This window comes from Abramis brama (genome assembly GCF_963993115.1).
Source record: "Abramis brama genome assembly, chromosome: 5".
In the NCBI taxonomy this organism is placed as follows: Eukaryota; Metazoa; Chordata; class Actinopteri; order Cypriniformes; family Leuciscidae; genus Abramis; species Abramis brama.
Genome location: NC_139967.1, coordinates 24,756,155 through 24,775,512, shown reverse-complemented (window position 1 = coordinate 24,775,512; position 19,358 = coordinate 24,756,155). Strand labels below are relative to the sequence as shown.

Below are 19,358 nucleotides of genomic sequence, written 5' to 3'. Positions count from 1 at the left end.
TGTTTTAAAATCACATGCAATACAGAAGAGATAGTATATTTTCAAAGAACCTATATTTTTATTTTTGTTGAGCATTTTATGAAAAAAGCATGTACCAGCTGGGGAATGTACGATATGTTAAGCTTTGCAGTGCTTATTATAAAGGAGGTCACAAGGCTTACTTAGCCCGAGAATGTAATAATTCATGGTCACTAGTCTGGATCTCACCATAGCCTTTGAAATACCAAAATATATGCAACTTTTATGTTTCATAAAACTACAAATGTCACAGTGATAAAACAGATCATGCCAAAGATGATGATCTGTTAGAACAAATTAAATGTCTCCTGTGAACATATTAACCATATGAACTGAACTTTCAGCTTTTGAAAACAAGATACAAGTCCATCTAATGTATATGAAGCATATGAAAAGGGATATATAATAAATGCTGTGGTTTGGATGTATTTGAACAGATAAAGTGGGTTGTGTAAACAGGCCCAGCAACATCACAGAACAAAACTGCAGTTCATTCGATATGGCTCAATGTTCAGTGGTTCACACAGAACTGGACCTTGCGCAAAGTGTGCTGAAATGTTTGATGAACAATAAGAGGGTGAAATTATATTACCTAGTCAGTTAAATTAATTATATAAACGCCTTATACTGTATATGATCAGAAGCTTAATCTAATGTATTGAAATAACAAACTTAATAAAATGAACAAAAATACACTGTCTGCTCTTCGTCAATAAAATCTGCATTAGAAATTCTATAACTCAATTCTGGAGGTTAAAAGGGTTAAAACCAAGGTTTCTTGAGTTTACATTAGTGATATCTGTTCAACTAAAACAGACTAATAAAGAACAGAGCTGGAATACCCACACAATTGCATGCTCAGTATTTCCATTGTCCACATGAGAATATGAATGCCATATGCATTTGTGTAAGTTTGCCCTTATAAATAATTTTCATGCATGTTAGCAGTGGTCATTATGCAAAACTTTATGAAAAACAGCCTCAGCTAAATCCGAATTATGGCCAATTTCATTGCAATAAATACTGAGTTTTTATTTGAGAACCTTTCTTTATTTGCATGAGCTTTGGTTTCCTGAAATAATATGCATATGTGACTCAATGCAAGGTTAAATATCCATTTTTATGTCTAAAAATGTGATTTCATAAATATCATTTTCATATAATCTCAAATATTTTGAAAGAATGTTTTAAACAATACATTTCAGTACATTTTCAAGTTTACTGTTCAAGATTATTGTAAAATAATATAATTTAGCACACTTCCTGTTCCATACCCCTCTGTGCTCTTCATTTAGAGCCAATTTTAGCCACCTTGAGTGGTTTCTGTAAACCGACCGCTTAAAGAAAACAAGTGAAAGAAAATAGTTGCATTGCTATAGTTGCTATCTCGTGTCATCATGCCAGAATAGATGTAGGCATGTGTGTGTGAGAGTTGAATATCGCCTGGACAATCATTAGGTATCAGTTGCACAGTTATAAAACTGATTTTGATAAGCATATGGATTGTAAAAATGTTTTTCTGCTGAAACTTGAACTTACATAACAAAGTCTGTCACTTTTTCTGTGCCTGCATTTCTGGATCTTTCATAATCAACTACTGTTATGGTGCAAACCTATTGGAAACTGCTAATATCTCCACAAAAATCAATGCATGTTTTTTTTCCTCCAATAGCAGGAAAACAGATGACAAACACTGAGCACAGCATGTTGACCAGTTGCCTAGTTTCTATAAAAAGTTATGTTTAACAACAAAAAACTATTACGTTTAAGGTGTTTGTTTTCATAACCAATCCAAGTCATGAATTTTGTCATTAATAATCCTTTAAGAAAGCTGTAATTTCTTTGAGTATTTCTCCTTTGAGTATTTCTTCTTGTATTTCTCCCCTTTATCCAGCTGTGTCTTCATTCTCTTCTTATAAAGGTTCAAAGTTCTAGTCTTGTATTTTAGTGTCCTGTTCTTTAGGTTGGTCCCATTCTTATTTCCCTTTCTTTTTCTACTCAGGGTAGACCCAGCATGCTGTGTTCCTTTAGAGCAACTTCATTTCTCTTGTACACTTCTGCTATCGCTCTCACAACCCTGCTCAGTACCACATTGGCTTCTGTCTGCGTTCCCACACACACCAACTTGTAGAAATAAGGTCGTTCAGGCATAGCAAGAAAGGCCAGCTCTGCTCCTTTTCTCACAAACCAGGTGTGATGGTGGGCCAGTGTGCGCTGGTAAGTCTCTTTGCAGAGGTCAGAAGGCCTACGTAGACGCTCTCCTTCAGTTGCATCCTTCCCTAGTTCCTCCAGGAAGTTTTGCAGCCAGAGCAGAGCGCGGTGTAAGCGCAGAAGAGTCCTGCAGCCTGAGTTCGTCTGCTTGTGAAAATCCACTAAACCATTCTCCAACTCCCATTTAATCATAGACCGAACAGATGTGTATCCAAATAAGAGGCTGTGGTTCATTTCAGAGTAGCTAGAAGATCTGTTATGAAATGACACTGTGTCTCCTTGCTGAGTCATTCTTTTTCTGTCTTTCATTTTCTTCTCTGCCTCTTTTTCCGCTTTTTGTGCCAGGTCACGGATGATGGTGGTTTTCGACTCAATTTCTTGTGAAATTAAACCCACCATTGGCCCCAAGGCTTCCAAAAACCTTAAATGCACAGAAAAGAGAGATATTTTGAACATGCATGTTTCAAATTTATTTATGATATTATTATCAGAGAGTTGCAGTTCTCGGATTTGATTGGCCAGTTGGTGTTGTGAAAAGAGTAGTATGTCCGAAATAGTATAAATACTATTACGAGTAGTGTGTTTACAGTGGAAAATCCACAAAAGAAAAAGCACTTAAAATACCCAGATGATACACTTAATTAACCAAAAAAGTTAAGAGTGAATTAAGTGTGCAATTTTGGACACTTCGTGCACTGTGGCAGCTTTCCTTACAACTATCAGATGCTGGATGACAAAATAACCGTATCAATTCATACAATAGATGGATGCATGTAGTGCATAGTATAAGTGAATAGTGTATAGTGCAGGAATTCTCAGCTCTGACCCTCAAGGATCACTTTCATGCAGAGTTTTGCTCCTCATACTAGCTATATAATACATACTTTTTTAATGGTATAGACTAGAGGTAAGTTCTTCAAATGTAGTACCTACTTTTGCTTTTTAGACGCAGCTAGTAACTCTTTCTGCAAGTTACATTGGTAATCCAGTTGGTGGCGACAAGTGACTTTTGAGTGAGTTGTTGAATCATTCATTTAACCAATTTGTTCAACAACATTGTTTCATTCTGGAACGAAACACCTCTAATGTGTGTTGCTCGGGGACACACAACGGTTTATTCTTGCTTTGCTACTTGTTGGTAAAAAAAAAAAAAAAAAAAATGCACAAAATATAAATTATTCAGTATTAACTTGTTTATTGAAGTTGGTGTTCTTCATCTTGCTGCTCATATGTTATAGCTTTGGAATATTTAGGTTAGCATAGCCTGCTATATGATGAGATTATGTCCGTTAACCTACCTGATAAGCTCATCCCAGCTTGCTAGGTATGGCTTTAGCAGCACATCATTGGCCGAGACTGGTGCTGCCTGCAGGTGAGCCAGCAAATCGGCAATTTGAAACCTCTGACCAGGACACGCCCTCAGTGGAGCCTCACCTTTATCTGAACTATTAACTAAAGCCAAAGATGGAGGCTGAGAAAAGACAAGAGGTGGAAACGTGAGGTAAGAGGGACAGATTTCTAAGGAGAGTGGTGCAATAAAATGAGTGACAATAACTGGGCAAAGTTCCTGTTACCACGCACAAGCTGGAAATAACTGACAGCTTCGTATTATATTGTGTTCTCTTTTATATTTTACCATTCTTACCTTGTTTTTTAGGCTATGAGCTAACGAACAAGTATCCCAGTGTTGCTCCAGGTTCCCATCTACAATGAGAGGCAGAGGATGGGAGAATAAATATTTTTAAACAGGAAGAGAAAATAAAAAAGTAATACAGTCAAATCACATAGTTTCACAGAGTGTAAGTTAATTAGACTCCCACAGAAACACATCCAGGAGTAGGGATGGGCAAGAGTACTCGAGTACTCGTACGTGACTGCGATGATCAGTCATGAAAACGAAGATTGCCCTGACTTTAAAAAATATATTTCTCTTTTTTTCTGATTGGTTATTGCAGCATTTGTGGTGGTTCCTGCGGTCTGATTTGTTAGCGTTAGACATTACGCCTTCCAGATCGGCGAAATAAAGTGAAACTGGATTTGAAAGCGCGCACTGCAGTGATGCCTGAGCTGATTGAGTTTAATAAACAGCCAGCAAAAAGCTGCAGTTTACCGACCAGTGTTCATTCTCTCTTCAGTTTCAGCTCAAATGCAATGTCTGACATTATTGACTATGATTTGGTTATTTGAGACAGTCATATTCCTTTTAGATAGGCTATTTCTTTTTCAAAATCATTGATGATATTAATAATGCAGCAGTGTTATTTTGTTCTCATCATTTAAAGTTGTTTCTCTTTATGGTGCAAAAACGTGCAGTGATGACTGTAATCACTTTCTATCATGAAAAATAAAATTAAGTGCAATATGTGCAGCACCAATATACATGCAATCTGTGCTTTGCCAGTATATCTGCGTGCTGTGAGGGAAGAGTGCATCCAGAGTTTCCCTTTCAAACCATAGACTGTAAAAAACTAGTTCACATGCGCATTTGCGTCCTTTTGTGCAGATGCAAGTTGTAATGTTACGTTTATGTTATGTAACTAGGATATCTGATTATTAATCTCATAGGATGGGTCATAGAACAGGCTTCAGTTTACTGGAGATCATTTAATCTTCAGCTTTACCTAAAGCAGCTATTCCTTTTAGATGTTTCTTTTCCAATAACATTGATGCATCATATTCTAGCAGTGATATACGTTCATGTTCTAATAGATGCATGTTTTCATGTCATTTTTATTTATTTGTCAACATTAATTTTCGTTAATAGTCTTAAAATATTTTAATTTTCATGACGGACACGCCTGCCCTCCGAGTAGTACTCGAGCAGGCCTACTTGTTTTTTGAGACCTGTCAATGATAGAAATGAGAAAATGTTGACAAAAAAGCCCATCCCTATCCTAGAGGTCTATAAACTGTATCACTGACTTGCATGAGATAAAGTAATCAATTGTAAATTTTTATCTGAATATTAAAGGAGTAGTTACCTCCAAAATAATAATAAAAAACCTGTCATCTTTTACTCATCCTTATGCCATTTTAAACATAATGACTTACTTTTTTTCCCTGGAAAACAAAATTATCTCTGAGACCGGTGAGTTGAACTTGAACTCAATCATTAAAAGGTCAGACTCAACAAAATTGTGTATGTGTACATTTTAAAGTTAAATTCATAAATCTGGTGCACTTTGAGAGTTGAAAATATAGAGCTCCAACCCATATTCAGTGTGTAAATTGAACAAAGTCAGTGCATTGACTTGTACCTGAACTTTAAAGGGGACTCAAACCTGTTTTTAGTTGTGATATAGTGTCTCAGTCTACATTACACTACATAATACTACCACTAATAATAATAATATAATATTATTCCCATGACAGTAAAAGTGATATATTGTAAAACAAATGCACTGAAAAATAAATGAACATTTCATAATTAGTTTTTTGTCATAATTTCTATACATGCAAGAGATGAACTTAACCTGTGAGTTTTTATTTTGACGGAAAAAAAAACGTCAACTATACATATGTGAAAATAATGCGTAACTGCGTTCCTAAATGCACGCTAAACCCAGCACATGCACAGATAGAGTTCACTGCATTCATTCACTTTGAACTGAGACAAGGACCTGATCGCGGAGTGAAGTGGACACTTCTTTTTGTGCAGTGCAGTCAGACAGTCTTTTGATAAGGACACATAGCCTTATCACGCTTTGATTTTAGTTTGTTTGACAGCAATGGTGCAAAACACGACATTAATACGGTGGCCGAGAAGGGTCACAACACATACAAACGCCACAACAACTACATATTCAGAAAACACCTCCAAATTCAGAAAACACATACAAACGCCACAACAACTACATATTCAGAAAACAACTTCGTCGATTTCACATCACGTACGCTGCAAATATTCACAGCACGAGCAAATAGGGAAACGAACTGCAAACTGCAAAGACACAACGGAAATGTTTCCAGGGGGGCCATAATCAGTGACGGACCCGCATCCATCCGGTTGTCTTCGCGCTATCTGAATGTGGGCTTTTGAGCTTTTTATCAGAGCACATCGACAAGTCTGTCATAATAAAAGAGAAACACTTACCTCTTGTAGACAACAAAAGCGCACATTCAGATAGCGCGAAGACAACCGGATGGATGCGGGTCCGTCACTGATTATGGCCCCCCTGGAAACATTTCCGTTGTGTCTTTGCAGTTTGCAGTTCGTTTCCCTATTTGCTCGTGCTGTGAATATTTGCAGCATACGTGATGTGAAATCGACGAAGTTGTTTTCTGAATATGTAGTTGTTGTGGCGTTTGTATGTGTTTTCTGAATTTGGAGGTGTTTTCTGAATATGTAGTTGTTGTGGCGTTTGTATGTGTTGTGACCCTTCTCGGCCACCGTACATTAAAGACCTTTATGTTTTTATGGGAAGTTTAATACTTTCTGGCTGCCACAGTCTAGTTAATGAATAGGAAGCGCTGACATTTATTTGTGGGGGTCAATGTTGATATTGTGGCGAGCCGCCACAGATAAATCAGTATGGGAAACACTCCAGCTACTTTCATGAACTGTACACAAGATACAAAATAAGATAAAATATATTTTCAGCGTCTGTTCATTGATGAGTGCACTGTAAAAAATATATATAATCATGATGAAGACGTGACAACATATGTTTTTACATTAACATTAAAATTATTTTAGCAATTTCAACTTGTTTTACAAGATTCAACTCAATTTAAGTCAGCTTAATATAATTTAAGTTGAAATTACTTGAAAAGCCAATTTGATTATACTCAAAAATTGAAGGCAGCAGCTGAACTTAAGTTTTTCAGTTGAAAGGTGGAAATCCCTTACAGTGTGATGGTCAATCAGCTCTGCTGTAACTGCCATAGGGACAAGTATAACTCAACAAAACCAATATTGATGTAATTACAAGCTTCATTAAAATTAAAATAAGAAAACAATACTTCAAAAAAGAAAATCTATTAACCTGACCGCACCGCTTTGGTGTGCAAGAAAATCTGGCCTATGAACCAATTGTACATGCACCAAATATGTTACATCGAGTCTGTCGAAGAACAAATAAAAAAAAATATGGAAAAACTTACGTAGCCACATGGATCCAAGCAAAAGGAGGATGAAGACTATAGCAACACAAGCCCTGAATTTGACTCCCATAATGATCTGCTGTATTCCTCTCTGCTGCGTCTCCTCGGGTGGCCTCTTTTTCCTTCTCAGTCTATTCACTCACGCTCTCTCCTCGGCATCTCTACACCACCACCACCACTGTGCTCAGTACCTTTCTTCTCTTACACAGTATTTTTTGATTGGGTTTCAATCTTTGCTCAAACTCAAATTGCCTGGCGAATCCTTACTCTCATGTTTTTACACTACTGCACAGACACAAACTCTATGTAATTTCCTGTTTTGTGTTACTCCTCTCTTTCTGCATCTCCAGTTTATTCCACCAGCCTAACTTATGCTAAGTTGATCTTTGCATTATGTTGTTTTTCTTTCTCTCATCTCCTGTCCTGCTCTCTCTGTATTGTCAGTCTCCAATGATCTTGCTCAATCAGAGTCCATAGATTAGTCAGGAACAACAAATCACTCCTTATTAGGCAAGCCCTAAGCAAACTGTAGTAACCTTTACACCAACACGTACAGACGCTACACACTTGTACAACGCATGTCACAAATAAATTGTGAAATCCTGAAATCCGCAAGGGAAGGTCCTGGGTTTTATCTGTCCAATATGTGCATCTCTCAACGAAAGAGAGATTTCTTTCTTCGACAGAAAATAAGGACTGTTTGAAAGATTCAAATGTCCCATTCAAATGTTGAATTCAAATGCGTCACATTCAAATGTTCTGGTTAGGCAACTAAATAATGTTGTTGGTTTTTATTCTTTAATTACCTTAAATTCATATATTTGTATAATTTTAGTGAATCTGACACACTTTTCAAAGAGACCATATTTGTATATTTAGAATGGTTGAATTGCATGACAATGCCAATGTTAATCAAGTCAGCACTGGACAGTCACTCTGACCTAATATGTCAGTGAGCACCTTAAAAAGAAGCTGTCATGCCCTAAAAACCTCACCACACTGGTTTGAAAGCTGATGAATTTTAATGCCCCAGTTTGGCAGAGTAAGTATGACTGAAGGCATTAGCAGTCTACCCAAGTCATCTGTTATAATTTATAGACCTCAGTTCATTTACACAAAGGCAAACATAGTCACTCATCAAGGGTGACATTATCTGATCAAAGCTATCATTAATTCACACGCTATATATTATCAATGTTATTTCCCTCCTCATGATTAAATTATGCTTATCTCTAAGGTGATATTAAAAGTCAAGACAAATCAAGAAAAATTCTGATGCCGAGTTTAATTTTTTTCAGCCTAAAAGATATCGTCATATTTTTTTAAAGCAAAGGTGCTCTGAGTAACTTTTTAACCTGAACAGCTTCGGAGTCAGTGGAATGGTTATATTACTTATTTCGGGTTGAATGGTGGTGGTTTCGCACCCCCCTGGTGCCCGAGAGCGGAAAAAACTCACTTGCAACTTTGGGCCGGCGGGCCGCCGTCCTCGCCGTCAGGAAGTATCGCGTGATATCAGGTCTCGCGATGTAACGAATTGCTTGCTTGACGGCACTGCACACGTACACATTCAAGCACCGGCTACGCGGCCAGCTATAGCAAAGGGCAACGATAGATTGAGTTATGGCTGAGCCTGTAAAAAAGAAGCAGAAAGCTAGGAAATCTTTGTCGGAGGACCAACGAAAGAAGAAACGGGAGACTGACCGAGCAAGAAGTCAGACTCGAGTAAATATCGGACCGGCTTTTTCAGAATGGGGAGAACTGAGAGAAACAGAAGCCTGCAAAACGGATGCTGACCTGGCCTTCTTGCTGTTGCACTTGCAAGTATATTTGGAATAAACTGTGTTTAATATTTAAATTTCAAGTAATTGTGACCTCATGATGTTTGCTATTGTCTGTAAAGGTTTTTATTATGATCGCTGTCTGTTACGGGCTAAAGGCCCGTTCACACCAAGGACGATAACTATAAAGATAACGATAAAGATAACTATATATGTGTCCACACCAACGACCGATAACGGTCTTTTTATTCTAAGCACGCGCGCGCCCGGATGATCCAGATCCATTTTAAATGCGCGAGACCTTTAAATTAGAGTGGATTCTGATTGGCTGTCAGTGTTTTATCGTTCGACAGCTGGAAAAAAATCGTTCTGAAAGTGATCCCAACGATATCGTTCCTCATATCTTTATCGTTATAGTTGTGGTGTGAACTCTGTTATTCTTTAATATGGAGAATGATTTTTAGAATTATATCTTTATCGTTATCTTTATAGTTATCGTCCTTGGTGTGAACGGGCCTTTACTACTAGTATGCTAGATACTATAACTTTGATGTTAGCATTGTCATTAGCAAACACGATGTTTTCTTAGACAAGCAAAGGTAAACCGTCATTCTACCAGATGAACTTATAGACCTTGCTAATATAACTTTAGACAAATATTAGCCTCCGATATATATATTTGTTTTATGCTCATGCCCATTCTCCCAAAAACAAACAAACACGAAAGCAGTAGTTCGCCTCGTTCATATCGTTCATTCCCGGTAAAAATACTAGTATGCATGACAACACACACAAAAAAAAAAAAAAAAAAAAAAAAAAAAAAAATCTCCATCAGTTGGAAAGAAAATATTGCTTTACTAGCCTCGGTAGACATAACTGGTTTTGAAATAGCCGGTTCCTCTGCTCAGCTGGGTTGACAGCTGATCAGCTGGGTTGCTCGTGGCGAGGAGGGGGAGGGACAACAGTTCGTTTTTACGACAGAGTGTTTGAAAGCATTTACTACCAGACACTAGGGGGAGCTTCGTAGACGTAGAGAAAAAACACTCAGGCTTGCCTGGTGTCCCGATATGCAAGCAACCCTTGTATCGACCAACAATTTTTCAGGAGGCTTTTCATCTAACAATTTGGGATGTTTGCTACATGCTCATGGTAAGATTAATCCAATATGATGAATACATTTTGGTAAGACACATTTAGAAAATTAAGACAAACAGTCACTGTTCATGACACTTATCACATGCATCTTTGACATTCTCATTTGGCAAAGACAGTGTGTCACATTTCCCCGGATGTGGAGTTTCCGGTTACCCACATAGAACACGGTTCAATTTCAGGTCATATTAATAGTACACAAAGGAAACAGGAATTCATGCTCCGGTAAACCCACCAACAAGCTTTGCAATCCAGTAACACTTAAGCTCATGTACCTTGTACCACTTAAGCCCAGTGGCCAGCAACTGGCCAAGCAATGCATCGATGCCAGTTGGCTCATACAGAATGTAAATAAAACAAAAATCCATGAAATAAACAACATGATTCCATAATCTAATTTAAATGGCATCAAAGAGCCTGACCTCTCCTGTTATTAAAGTCTGTGTGCATACGATTATTGAAACATCAGTAGATCATGGTGGCTATTTCATTTGAAATGCTCTCTATGGTGTGCAGACATTCTTTATAACCGACCTATAGTGTCAGCTATCATAGTGTGTGCTGGACCTCATAAATCATTTAAAAACGGACATGCAGGACAGTTGTGCACATGAGCTCACCACTCAGACATCTCTCATAACTCACCGTTGAGCTTTTTACCTTCTGGGAACAAAAATAAACTTTTAACAGTTCTCGTTGTTCCCTCACACACACACACTTTTCTATTGAAGGACATCTGTTATTTTATGCAATGCGTAATTCAAAATACAAGTAAAACACCAGTGAAAAAATCAGTACGGAAAATTCCTTCACATTATGTACATTGGGGCATATTTTTACGGACTTTTTTTTATACAACACAACACACCACACCATTGGCTCCATAACCCCTGCATTTACTTTGTTCCAGTGATATACAGAGCAGAGCACTGGTTATTTATACCCACGTGCATGGGAGACATCAACACTGTGGCCCTTAAGCCCCCCTCCCCACCCTTACACCTGTTGACATTGCTTATCATTTGCTCAGACTGAAACACAATTCCCCAAGGCTGAACAACACTGTCAATAACCGTTATACGTATCGTCATTAAGCCATTATGATACTCGAAATGCACGACTGTAAGCATCATCATGAGCTCGCGCAGCAGTTGAGTGAACCAAAGCGACTGGCACTTGAAATTCACGCTCCTGTCAGCATGTTTTTGGCTCTATTCATTATATCTGAGATCACTTACAGTCATACTTAAGAAGTAGCCTACATAATCTGAATCATTGTAGCTTATTAGTGGCGTTATGATATTGGCGATTAGTGAATGTGACTTTAAGAGCGCTGTAACTCGAGCCTCGTGCAGTGACAGCTGTAGCACCGAAGAGAAGAGAGAGCTTGGTTACTGACTGCTGGAAAGTTACGTGTCTGTCTCTTTGTTACCAACTTTCAAGACCGTCTTTTGGCGACCATGGCCATGGCCGACCGGTTCGGCAGGACGTGTGTATTTGCTTTTGCGCTCGTGGCCACTGTATTAGTATTACAAGGTACGTGCTCTTGTGTAGCCTACTTCAAACAGTGACTGACGTGGCTCTCCGTTTTTATCACACTGCACTGTGACCGCGGGCAGCTTTATATTGAAGTGCATTATATTTTATAAAGGTCCTTTCTATTTTGTGGATATTTAATAATATAAAAATGTAATATAAAGCTGTTACAAACATTAACATTGTGTTTAGGTGTTACTGCAGTGTAAGCTACTGTACTTTATTGGGTTTACTGTGCTGAGTCTGTAAAGTAGCCTATTAAATGGCTAATGTAGCCTATATTATGAATATTATGCTATGATTTGGAATCTTGTAACATTAAAATTGAATGATAATTGATATATCTCCCTATAGGAAATCTTAAATATTACGATGTTAACTTTTAGTAATAAATTCTGTAAACTCTCAGTTTTCACACTTTCACTAATTTATTCAATTTGTCTACTAACAATGGTTTTGTTAGTAAGTTTTAAAGCTAATTTCTGTCTTTCATTCTTTATTTTGCAGTCAGTGGAAATGAAGAGAGGCAGTTGATTGCAGATAAATTTAAGAACTACAATAAAAATATTCGACCAGCAAGAAACATTGATGAAAAAGTGAAGGTTCAGGTCAAGTTAACCCTTACCAACCTCATCTCCTTGGTAACTAATCTCCCTGCCAACAGTAACAAGTATTGTGAATTTTTAGTGAACAGACATATATATCATTACATTATATCAGTGATGTAAATAGCAGTAAAAATAAGTAAAAGCTGAAATATTACAAATAACATAAAATTTGTTTTTAGAAATGTGCATGTACATCATTGCTAGTATATTATAAAATATTTTGGTAATATTTAGATAATGTTTGTAGTTTCTTATAGTATAATTCAATTATATATTCAACAGGGACTGTGCACAGTGGCTAGAGACTATTTACATTTAGAATCTTTTCTTCCCTGAACAGAATGAAAAAGCGGAGACTCTCACTACAAATGTTTGGATTGAGATTGTAAGTATCTTATGTAACCTCCTAGGGGCCGCTCACACAGAACGTGTTTTTACTTTTAAAGTCGCGATGTAACAGAAGTTATAGAAGTCAGGCATATACATCACAAGAAAGAGGTCTGACTTTTTCCTGGAAAAAAAAGCATATACATAAATGAATCTACATAAGATCAATAACATGGATTTTGAACAGGTGATACCCAGTGTAAAAAAAGAAACAAAACATTTTTCAAAAGTTTTCAAAACCTTTTTAAAAGTTAAACTTGGCATGGCGTACTTCACATTTAAAGACGTCTGTCTCGTGTGTTTACAGAGAAACAAAAGAAACACAGTGCTGTAGGATACAAAAACTTGTTTTGTGTGAATGGCCTTCAAGATGTTTCAAAGAAATAATTTATCTTTCATAATCATTTATCTTAATTATCTTATTTTTCAAGATTTAAAATATTTAGTTACAGTACTTTTTTTTTTTTCATCTCCATCTCCATGTTTACTTTATCTTTTTTCTGAACAATTTTCTCTCTCCTATTTTTGCTCCTTCATTGGTTCACGATTATAATCTAAAATGTATTATAACGCGGTACATGTGTCTGTCTGCACTTCTTTTTTCTGTTCTATATCCTGCTAATTCCTGCTTTTCTTCTTTCATGTTTCTGCTCTTTAGCAATGGCAGGATTACCGTCTTGCATGGAATACATCTGAATATCACGGCATTGATACAATCCGTGTGCCATACAACACTGTGTGGCTACCAGACATAGTTTTGGAAAACAAGTGAGTTAGCAGTAAAAGAGTAAGTTTTCCAATATTGTCTCTCTTGAAAAATGACCTTCTTTTCTACTCTCTTAACAGCATTGATGGCAAGTTTGATGTGGCATACTACGCTAATGTGTTGATTTCGAGTGACGGCTCCATGTACTGGCTTCCCCCTGCCATCTACCGCAGTACCTGTACCATTGAGATCACCTACTTCCCTTTTGACTGGCAGAACTGCACACTAGTCTTCAGGTTGGCACAGAGTGAGATTTGGGTTTAAAGGGATACTTCACCGATTAGCATGAAGCTTTGTATCAGTAGAAACCCGGTAGTATTTTCGAATGACCGTGCTTCCCTCCCTCATGTCCCCCTGAGACGAGAGATTTCTGTATTGTGTGTCCGGAAAAAACCCTCCGATGACGCAAAAGTCGTCATTTTGCATCATCGGAAGCTTTTTTGGCCAGAGGCGAGAGACTACAGCCAGTAGTAGGAGCTAGTTCCACATGTTTTCAACCCACCCGTAGGGGGTGGGATCTCACGATAAAACGGTGTATTTTCAGTTTCGAGTCAACTAGTAGCCTAGTTGTATAATTTCTTCCAATACTGCCCTCTGTAACCGGTAGGCGTGGCTTGGGAGTGGCCTCATAGGGCAGCGAAGCAAGTGCATTCTGGGAGTTGTTGTCTTTCATCCACATGAGCCAAAAATACATTTTCTGACTTTTCTCAGTCTAGATGGCACCAACTTCTAAAATAATTTCACATTTCTACTACATAAATGACCCAATTTAAATACACAGTCATCTTTCCAGCGGTGAAATATACCTTTAAATGCAAGTCTCATGGGTTCATGGAGATTCATGATTTTTTCATTTTTACTATTTCTTTTTATGTAAAGCTAGATATATTTTATTTTACATCTACAGGTCTCAGACATACAGTGCAAATGAAATTATTATGGTATTGGCAGAAGATGGAGATACAGGGAAGCCTATTGAGTGGGTGGACATCGATCCTGAGGCCTTCACAGGTGCACAATTTACACACACACACACACACACACACACACACTGACACACAAATTTGAGATAACTAAGATTTTTTTTAAAGAAATTAATACCTTTATTCAGTAAGGACAGACTTAATATGATCAAAAGTGACAGTAAAGGCATTTATAATGTTGCTTAATATTTTTATTTCAAATAAATGCTGTTCTATTGAAATTTCTATTCATTAAAGAATCCTGCAAAAAAAAAAAACGCATCCCAGTTTCCACAAAATATGAAACAGAAGAACTGTTTGTACCATTGATAATAATAAGAAAGCATCAAAATCAGCATATTAAAATTATTTCTGAATGATCATGTGACACTGAAGACTGGAGTAATGATGCTGAAAATTCAGCTTTGCCATTACAGAAATAAATGACATTTTAAAATATATTCAAATAGAATACAGTTATTTGAAATTGTAATTTTTCACAAATGTTTTTTTTACTGTATATTTGATTAAAAAAAATGCAGCCTTAGTGAGCATAAGAGACTACACACAAAAACATAAAAAAATGTATAGACCTCAAATTTTTGAAAGGGTGTAATTTATTAAAAATTTGAAACTAAAAATGTCAATGAACTGATTAAAAATAATGATGAAACTCTTAAAGCAATTACAATTCAAAAAGATAAATCAAGAACAGATAAAATAGGGAATAAAAAATAAAAAATAGATATATATAATTTTTCAGTTGTACATCACTGTACAAAGCATTTATTACATCACATTTAATACTAAGAGGAAAGTTCATCCAATCACATGTCTTTCTTCTGATGCTCTATTTATATGTTCTCACAGAAAACGGTGAGTGGGCAATCAAGCACCGTCCCGCCCGTAAGATGACGAACTCGCGTTACTCCCCCGATGACCTTGAGTACCAGGAGGTGTATTTCAACCTCATCATCCAGCGGAAACCACTCTTCTACATCATCAACATCATCCTGCCCTGCTCTCTCATCTCCTCTCTGGTTGTTCTGGCCTTTTTTCTGCCTGCAAAAGGTGTTTGCATGTGTAGATATTCTGAGGTTAATGTACAGTATACCTCAAAATACAGTATTAAGATCCCTTTCTATTTGTCTTACAATGTTGGTAGTGGTACTCCCTCTGTCTGTCGTATCTCTTTTGCACTCTGTCTGTCTCTGTACACTGTTTATCTTTCTTTCCGTCTCTTTTAGCTGGAGGGCAGAAGTTGACTGTGTCCATTTCTGTACTGTTGGCTCAGACTGTGTTTCTCTTCCTGATTGCTCAGAAGATTCCAGAAACGTCACTTTCCGTGCCTCTTATTGGCAAGTGAGTGTCAGTGTGTAGACAGCTGAATTTTTAAACCAAGTTGAATCAGTCTTACTGGCTTTAATTCCACTTTCTTGCTTTGTTTTAGGTATTTAATCTTCGTCATGTGTATGACCACACTGATCGTGACCAACTGCATTATTGTCCTCAACTTCTCCCTCCGCAGTCCTAGTACACACAACATGTCGCACACCATCAAACATGTGCGTTTATGTGTGTTTTGTCCTAAATGTATCATATTTCCTAATTATAAATATTGCTGAATCTGTAGTCCTTCTTTTACTGTACATCTCTTATATCCACTAGATTTTCCTCGTGGTGGTCCCTCGTTTCCTTGGCATGGCCTCATTTGTGGATGAGGAGGAGCCAGGTGGAGGGACATATGAAATGAGGGAGAGGCGCCGCAGTTCGTTTGGGCTGATGCAGAGGGCAGAGGAATATGTTTTGAAACAGCCACGCAGTGAGATGATGTTTGATAAACAGAGAGAAAGACATGGACTTATGCGCTCAATTGGTAAAACAAATTCAAACATTCACTTACCTAAAGAATTCATTATTATACAGGAATATAGTGAACTACAGATGCATACATGTGGTCAGTCGGCATAAAACGGAAGTATCCAAGTGAAACGGCTTCTTGTAGGGTGGAACTTGATCTTGTCCTTTAGGAATTAATTGAAAGGTTGTGGTTTGCTATTGCTGTGATCTCATCTGAGTGATAGGTTGTCCCGCCCTCGTGCCAGTGAACACTTCATCAGAGAAGAGAAGAGATGAGGTGTCGTTACAAGACGGAGGGGAAGCTATTTTGATTAAAGATTATAAGGGCACATGAATTTGAAAGAAATTATGATGTGCACGGATAAATCATATTTAATAAACACTGCAATGTTCCATAAAATGTTGATTCAATGAAATCAAAATGGACAATTCTTATTTTTTTTAAAGAATGTTGCAGTGTTTATTATAAAGGAAATGTCCATGCACATCATTATTTTTTTTATTTCATGTGCACTCTTCAATCAAAAATGCTAACCTCCCCTCCCCCTCGAAATGACATTTGTTCTCTTCATGACCTATGTCTCAGCAGAAGGTGGGACTAAATATCCTCCACAACTGATTGTAAACTGGTATTCAGATCTGCCTCCATTTAGTTAGTAACGACCAACTTCCTATGATCCAGTCAATTCCCGAGGACGAAATCGTCCCGCCATACATTTTTTTTCTCATTCCAGAAGCCGTTTTACTCAGCTATATGACACAATATGGAAGAAAAAAACTGTCAACTTCTGTTTCATGCCGACTTAACAATTAGTGATGTGGTGTGTAAAACAGTTAATTCCGTTGTAGCTTCAAATGTGTTTGTGTATGTCTCCCTCTAGTGGATGAAATTGATGTAAGCAGTACAGCAAACCTATACAAGAGTCTGGCAAAGACAGCACCAGAAATAAAAGAGTGTGTGGATGCCTGCAACTTCATTGCTGAATCCACTAAGCAGCAGAATGACATCGGATCTGTAAGTGTGTGTTTGTGTCCTAGCAAGAGAACACTTTTATAAACATCATAAGTGCGGTCATCTCCACTAACACACGTTTTATTTATCTTGTTTTTCATCATGTTGTTCCTCTTTTTTTTTTCTCTCAGGAGATGGAGAGTTGGGTGCTGATTGGAAAGATGATTGACAAGGTTTGTTTCTGGGCAGCCTTAATGCTATTCTCTGTTGGAACAGTGGCCATCTTCCTCATGGGTCACTTCAACCAGGCACCCGAGTACCCATTTCCTTGGGAGAACAAAAAGTACTTACCTGAGTAGAGAAGAAATTCTGAAGACTCTGTCCAACAGGTAGAGAGATGGAACGAGCAAAGAGGCAATTACTTTCTGCTTATTTGGAACATTAAAAAATACTAGGACAAGTTTTATATCTGGAGTTAGAGTACAACAAGCTGTACATGATTTGAACAGTATCGTTCGACTTGATATGAAATCTTGTCTTATATTTGATATTTGGAACTATGGTTGTCCATGCATGCATTGACATTTTGTACTAAATATTACTTACACTAGTGGGATTTTTACAGGAATGTACATTTTGCTTATAGTTGTGCAAAAAAAGAAAGAAAATGATTAGTGAAATAAGGAATAAATTATAAAGATTTCAGCTCATTTCATACCATGTAATGGTTCTCTAGTTCACTGTGGCTGCATTTTGCAACGCCCCTTTGTCTCTGTTTACAGTGTGTGTTACTGTTCACAGTGTGTTACATCAGACCCTTTTTTATAACTGATTGTACTGTAGTATTTAGCATTAGTATCATTGAGATGCATGTTCATTTTTGTTTGTTCTATCTTATGTATTTTATTGTCGGTTTAAATGTTAAATTTCACTTATGCAATTTTACGGTTTATTATTTACTATAAGCTTTACACACACACACACACACACACACACACATACATATACACATTAATTAACACTGTCTTAAGATATGCACTGCAAATTTACAAGAAAAAAAAGTTTGAAGTCTGCTTGTAAGAACACTTTTAAATCCTTAAGCACTGTGCTGTTCTGATTTTTAGAATTAGAATTAGAATTCAACAGAAGTGCAGTTTGCATCCATCCAGAAGTGCTTTAGCAAGAATATAGATGTATTACAAAAAAAAATAGATATGTTGTAGATATATTACAAATGTACACAGTATTGAAAGTATGTTATGAATATACTATAAATATAAGTATACAAGCTATAACTGTAGTGAATGTGCAAGCTATGAACAGATTATACATATGTTTATAAATATGAAAGGCTATAACAGACTATAAATATACAATATACAAGTATTAGTAAACAACTGTAGAACTATAATTATTGTATTGTATTGTGCAGTATGATGTCTATACAGTATTTACAGTAGTGCAGTTAAAAATCAGTGTAATATATATGGATAAATTATACAGTAATGATATAAAGTGCAAGTGGCTGTAAGTGACTGTTCAGTCCATGTTATTTTTGTGTGTATGAGGATACTGTCGGCCGTTTGTTTGTTTTTTTTGTCCATTGTGTGTATGTTCAGTTATGGGTGATTGTGAGTGGTTGTGAGTACGTGTATGTTCAGTCCATGAGTTTAATGTGGGTGAGATTTCAGGAGTCTGACAGCTGTAGGAAAGAAGCTGTTCCGGTACCTGGTGGTCTTACATGTACCAAAGATGGAGAAAAAAATAACTGACATATTCAGGGTAAACATCTATTTGATTATTTTTTTAGCTCAGCTATCACACTCGTAGAAAAATAAATTGTACAAAAGCTGTCTATGGGGCAGAATTCTTTTAAAAGGTATGTACTTATACGCTTTTTCTTTTTAAAAAGGTAATACTATGTAGGCTACCTTTAAGGTACTAATATGTACCCTTGAGGGGTAAATAAAGTACAAAAGTGTAGAATCCAGTGACATCTTTTGTCTTTTTTTTTGTTGAGTTTTA

At 36.9% G+C, this 19,358-nt stretch overlaps 2 protein-coding genes across 2 annotated transcripts; one reads left to right on the top strand and one right to left on the bottom strand.

Annotated features, from left to right (window-relative positions):
- Positions 1–38: 38 nt before the first annotated feature.
- gltpd2b (glycolipid transfer protein domain containing 2b) lies at positions 39–7,807 on the bottom strand. Its single transcript, XM_084115439.1, has 4 exons — positions 7,333–7,807; positions 3,875–3,933; positions 3,528–3,700; positions 39–2,650 (listed from the first exon to the last, which is right to left on the bottom strand). Exons 1-4 carry the CDS (start codon positions 7,400–7,402, stop codon positions 2,017–2,019), a joined length of 936 nt encoding a protein of 311 aa, XP_083971565.1. The 5' UTR covers positions 7,403–7,807; the 3' UTR covers positions 39–2,016.
- Positions 7,808–11,359: 3,552 nt separating this feature from the next.
- chrne (cholinergic receptor, nicotinic, epsilon) lies at positions 11,360–19,322 on the top strand. The gene is made up of 12 exons (XM_084114275.1): positions 11,360–11,798; positions 12,306–12,439; positions 12,747–12,791; positions 13,452–13,561; positions 13,640–13,795; positions 14,467–14,570; positions 15,392–15,592; positions 15,769–15,883; positions 15,972–16,086; positions 16,190–16,397; positions 17,263–17,396; positions 17,525–19,322. The coding sequence occupies exons 1-12, from the start codon at positions 11,723–11,725 to the stop codon at positions 17,690–17,692; spliced, it is 1,566 nt and encodes a 521-aa protein (XP_083970401.1). The 5' UTR covers positions 11,360–11,722; the 3' UTR covers positions 17,693–19,322.
- The last annotated feature ends 36 nt before the right edge of the window (positions 19,323–19,358 follow it).

What these genes read in the sequence shown, in the direction of transcription:
- gltpd2b (XM_084115439.1), bottom strand. Translation starts at nt 7,402, where the DNA reads ATGGGAGTCAAATTCAGGGCTTGTGTTGCTATAGTCTTCATCCTCCTT. An exon ending in CTCATAGCCTAAAAAACAAG is followed by an intron (nt 3,701 to 3,874) that starts GTAAGAATGGTA and finishes GTCTTTTCTCAG; the next exon opens with CCTCCATCTTTGGCTTTAGT. An exon ending in AGCTGGGATGAGCTTATCAG is followed by an intron (nt 2,651 to 3,527) that starts GTAGGTTAACGG and finishes TGTGCATTTAAG; the next exon opens with GTTTTTGGAAGCCTTGGGGC.
- chrne (XM_084114275.1), top strand. Translation starts at nt 11,723, where the DNA reads ATGGCCATGGCCGACCGGTTCGGCAGGACGTGTGTATTTGCTTTTGCG. An exon ending in CAAATGTTTGGATTGAGATT is followed by an intron (nt 12,792 to 13,451) that starts GTAAGTATCTTA and finishes TCTGCTCTTTAG; the next exon opens with CAATGGCAGGATTACCGTCT. An exon ending in CGATCCTGAGGCCTTCACAG is followed by an intron (nt 14,571 to 15,391) that starts GTGCACAATTTA and finishes ATGTTCTCACAG; the next exon opens with AAAACGGTGAGTGGGCAATC.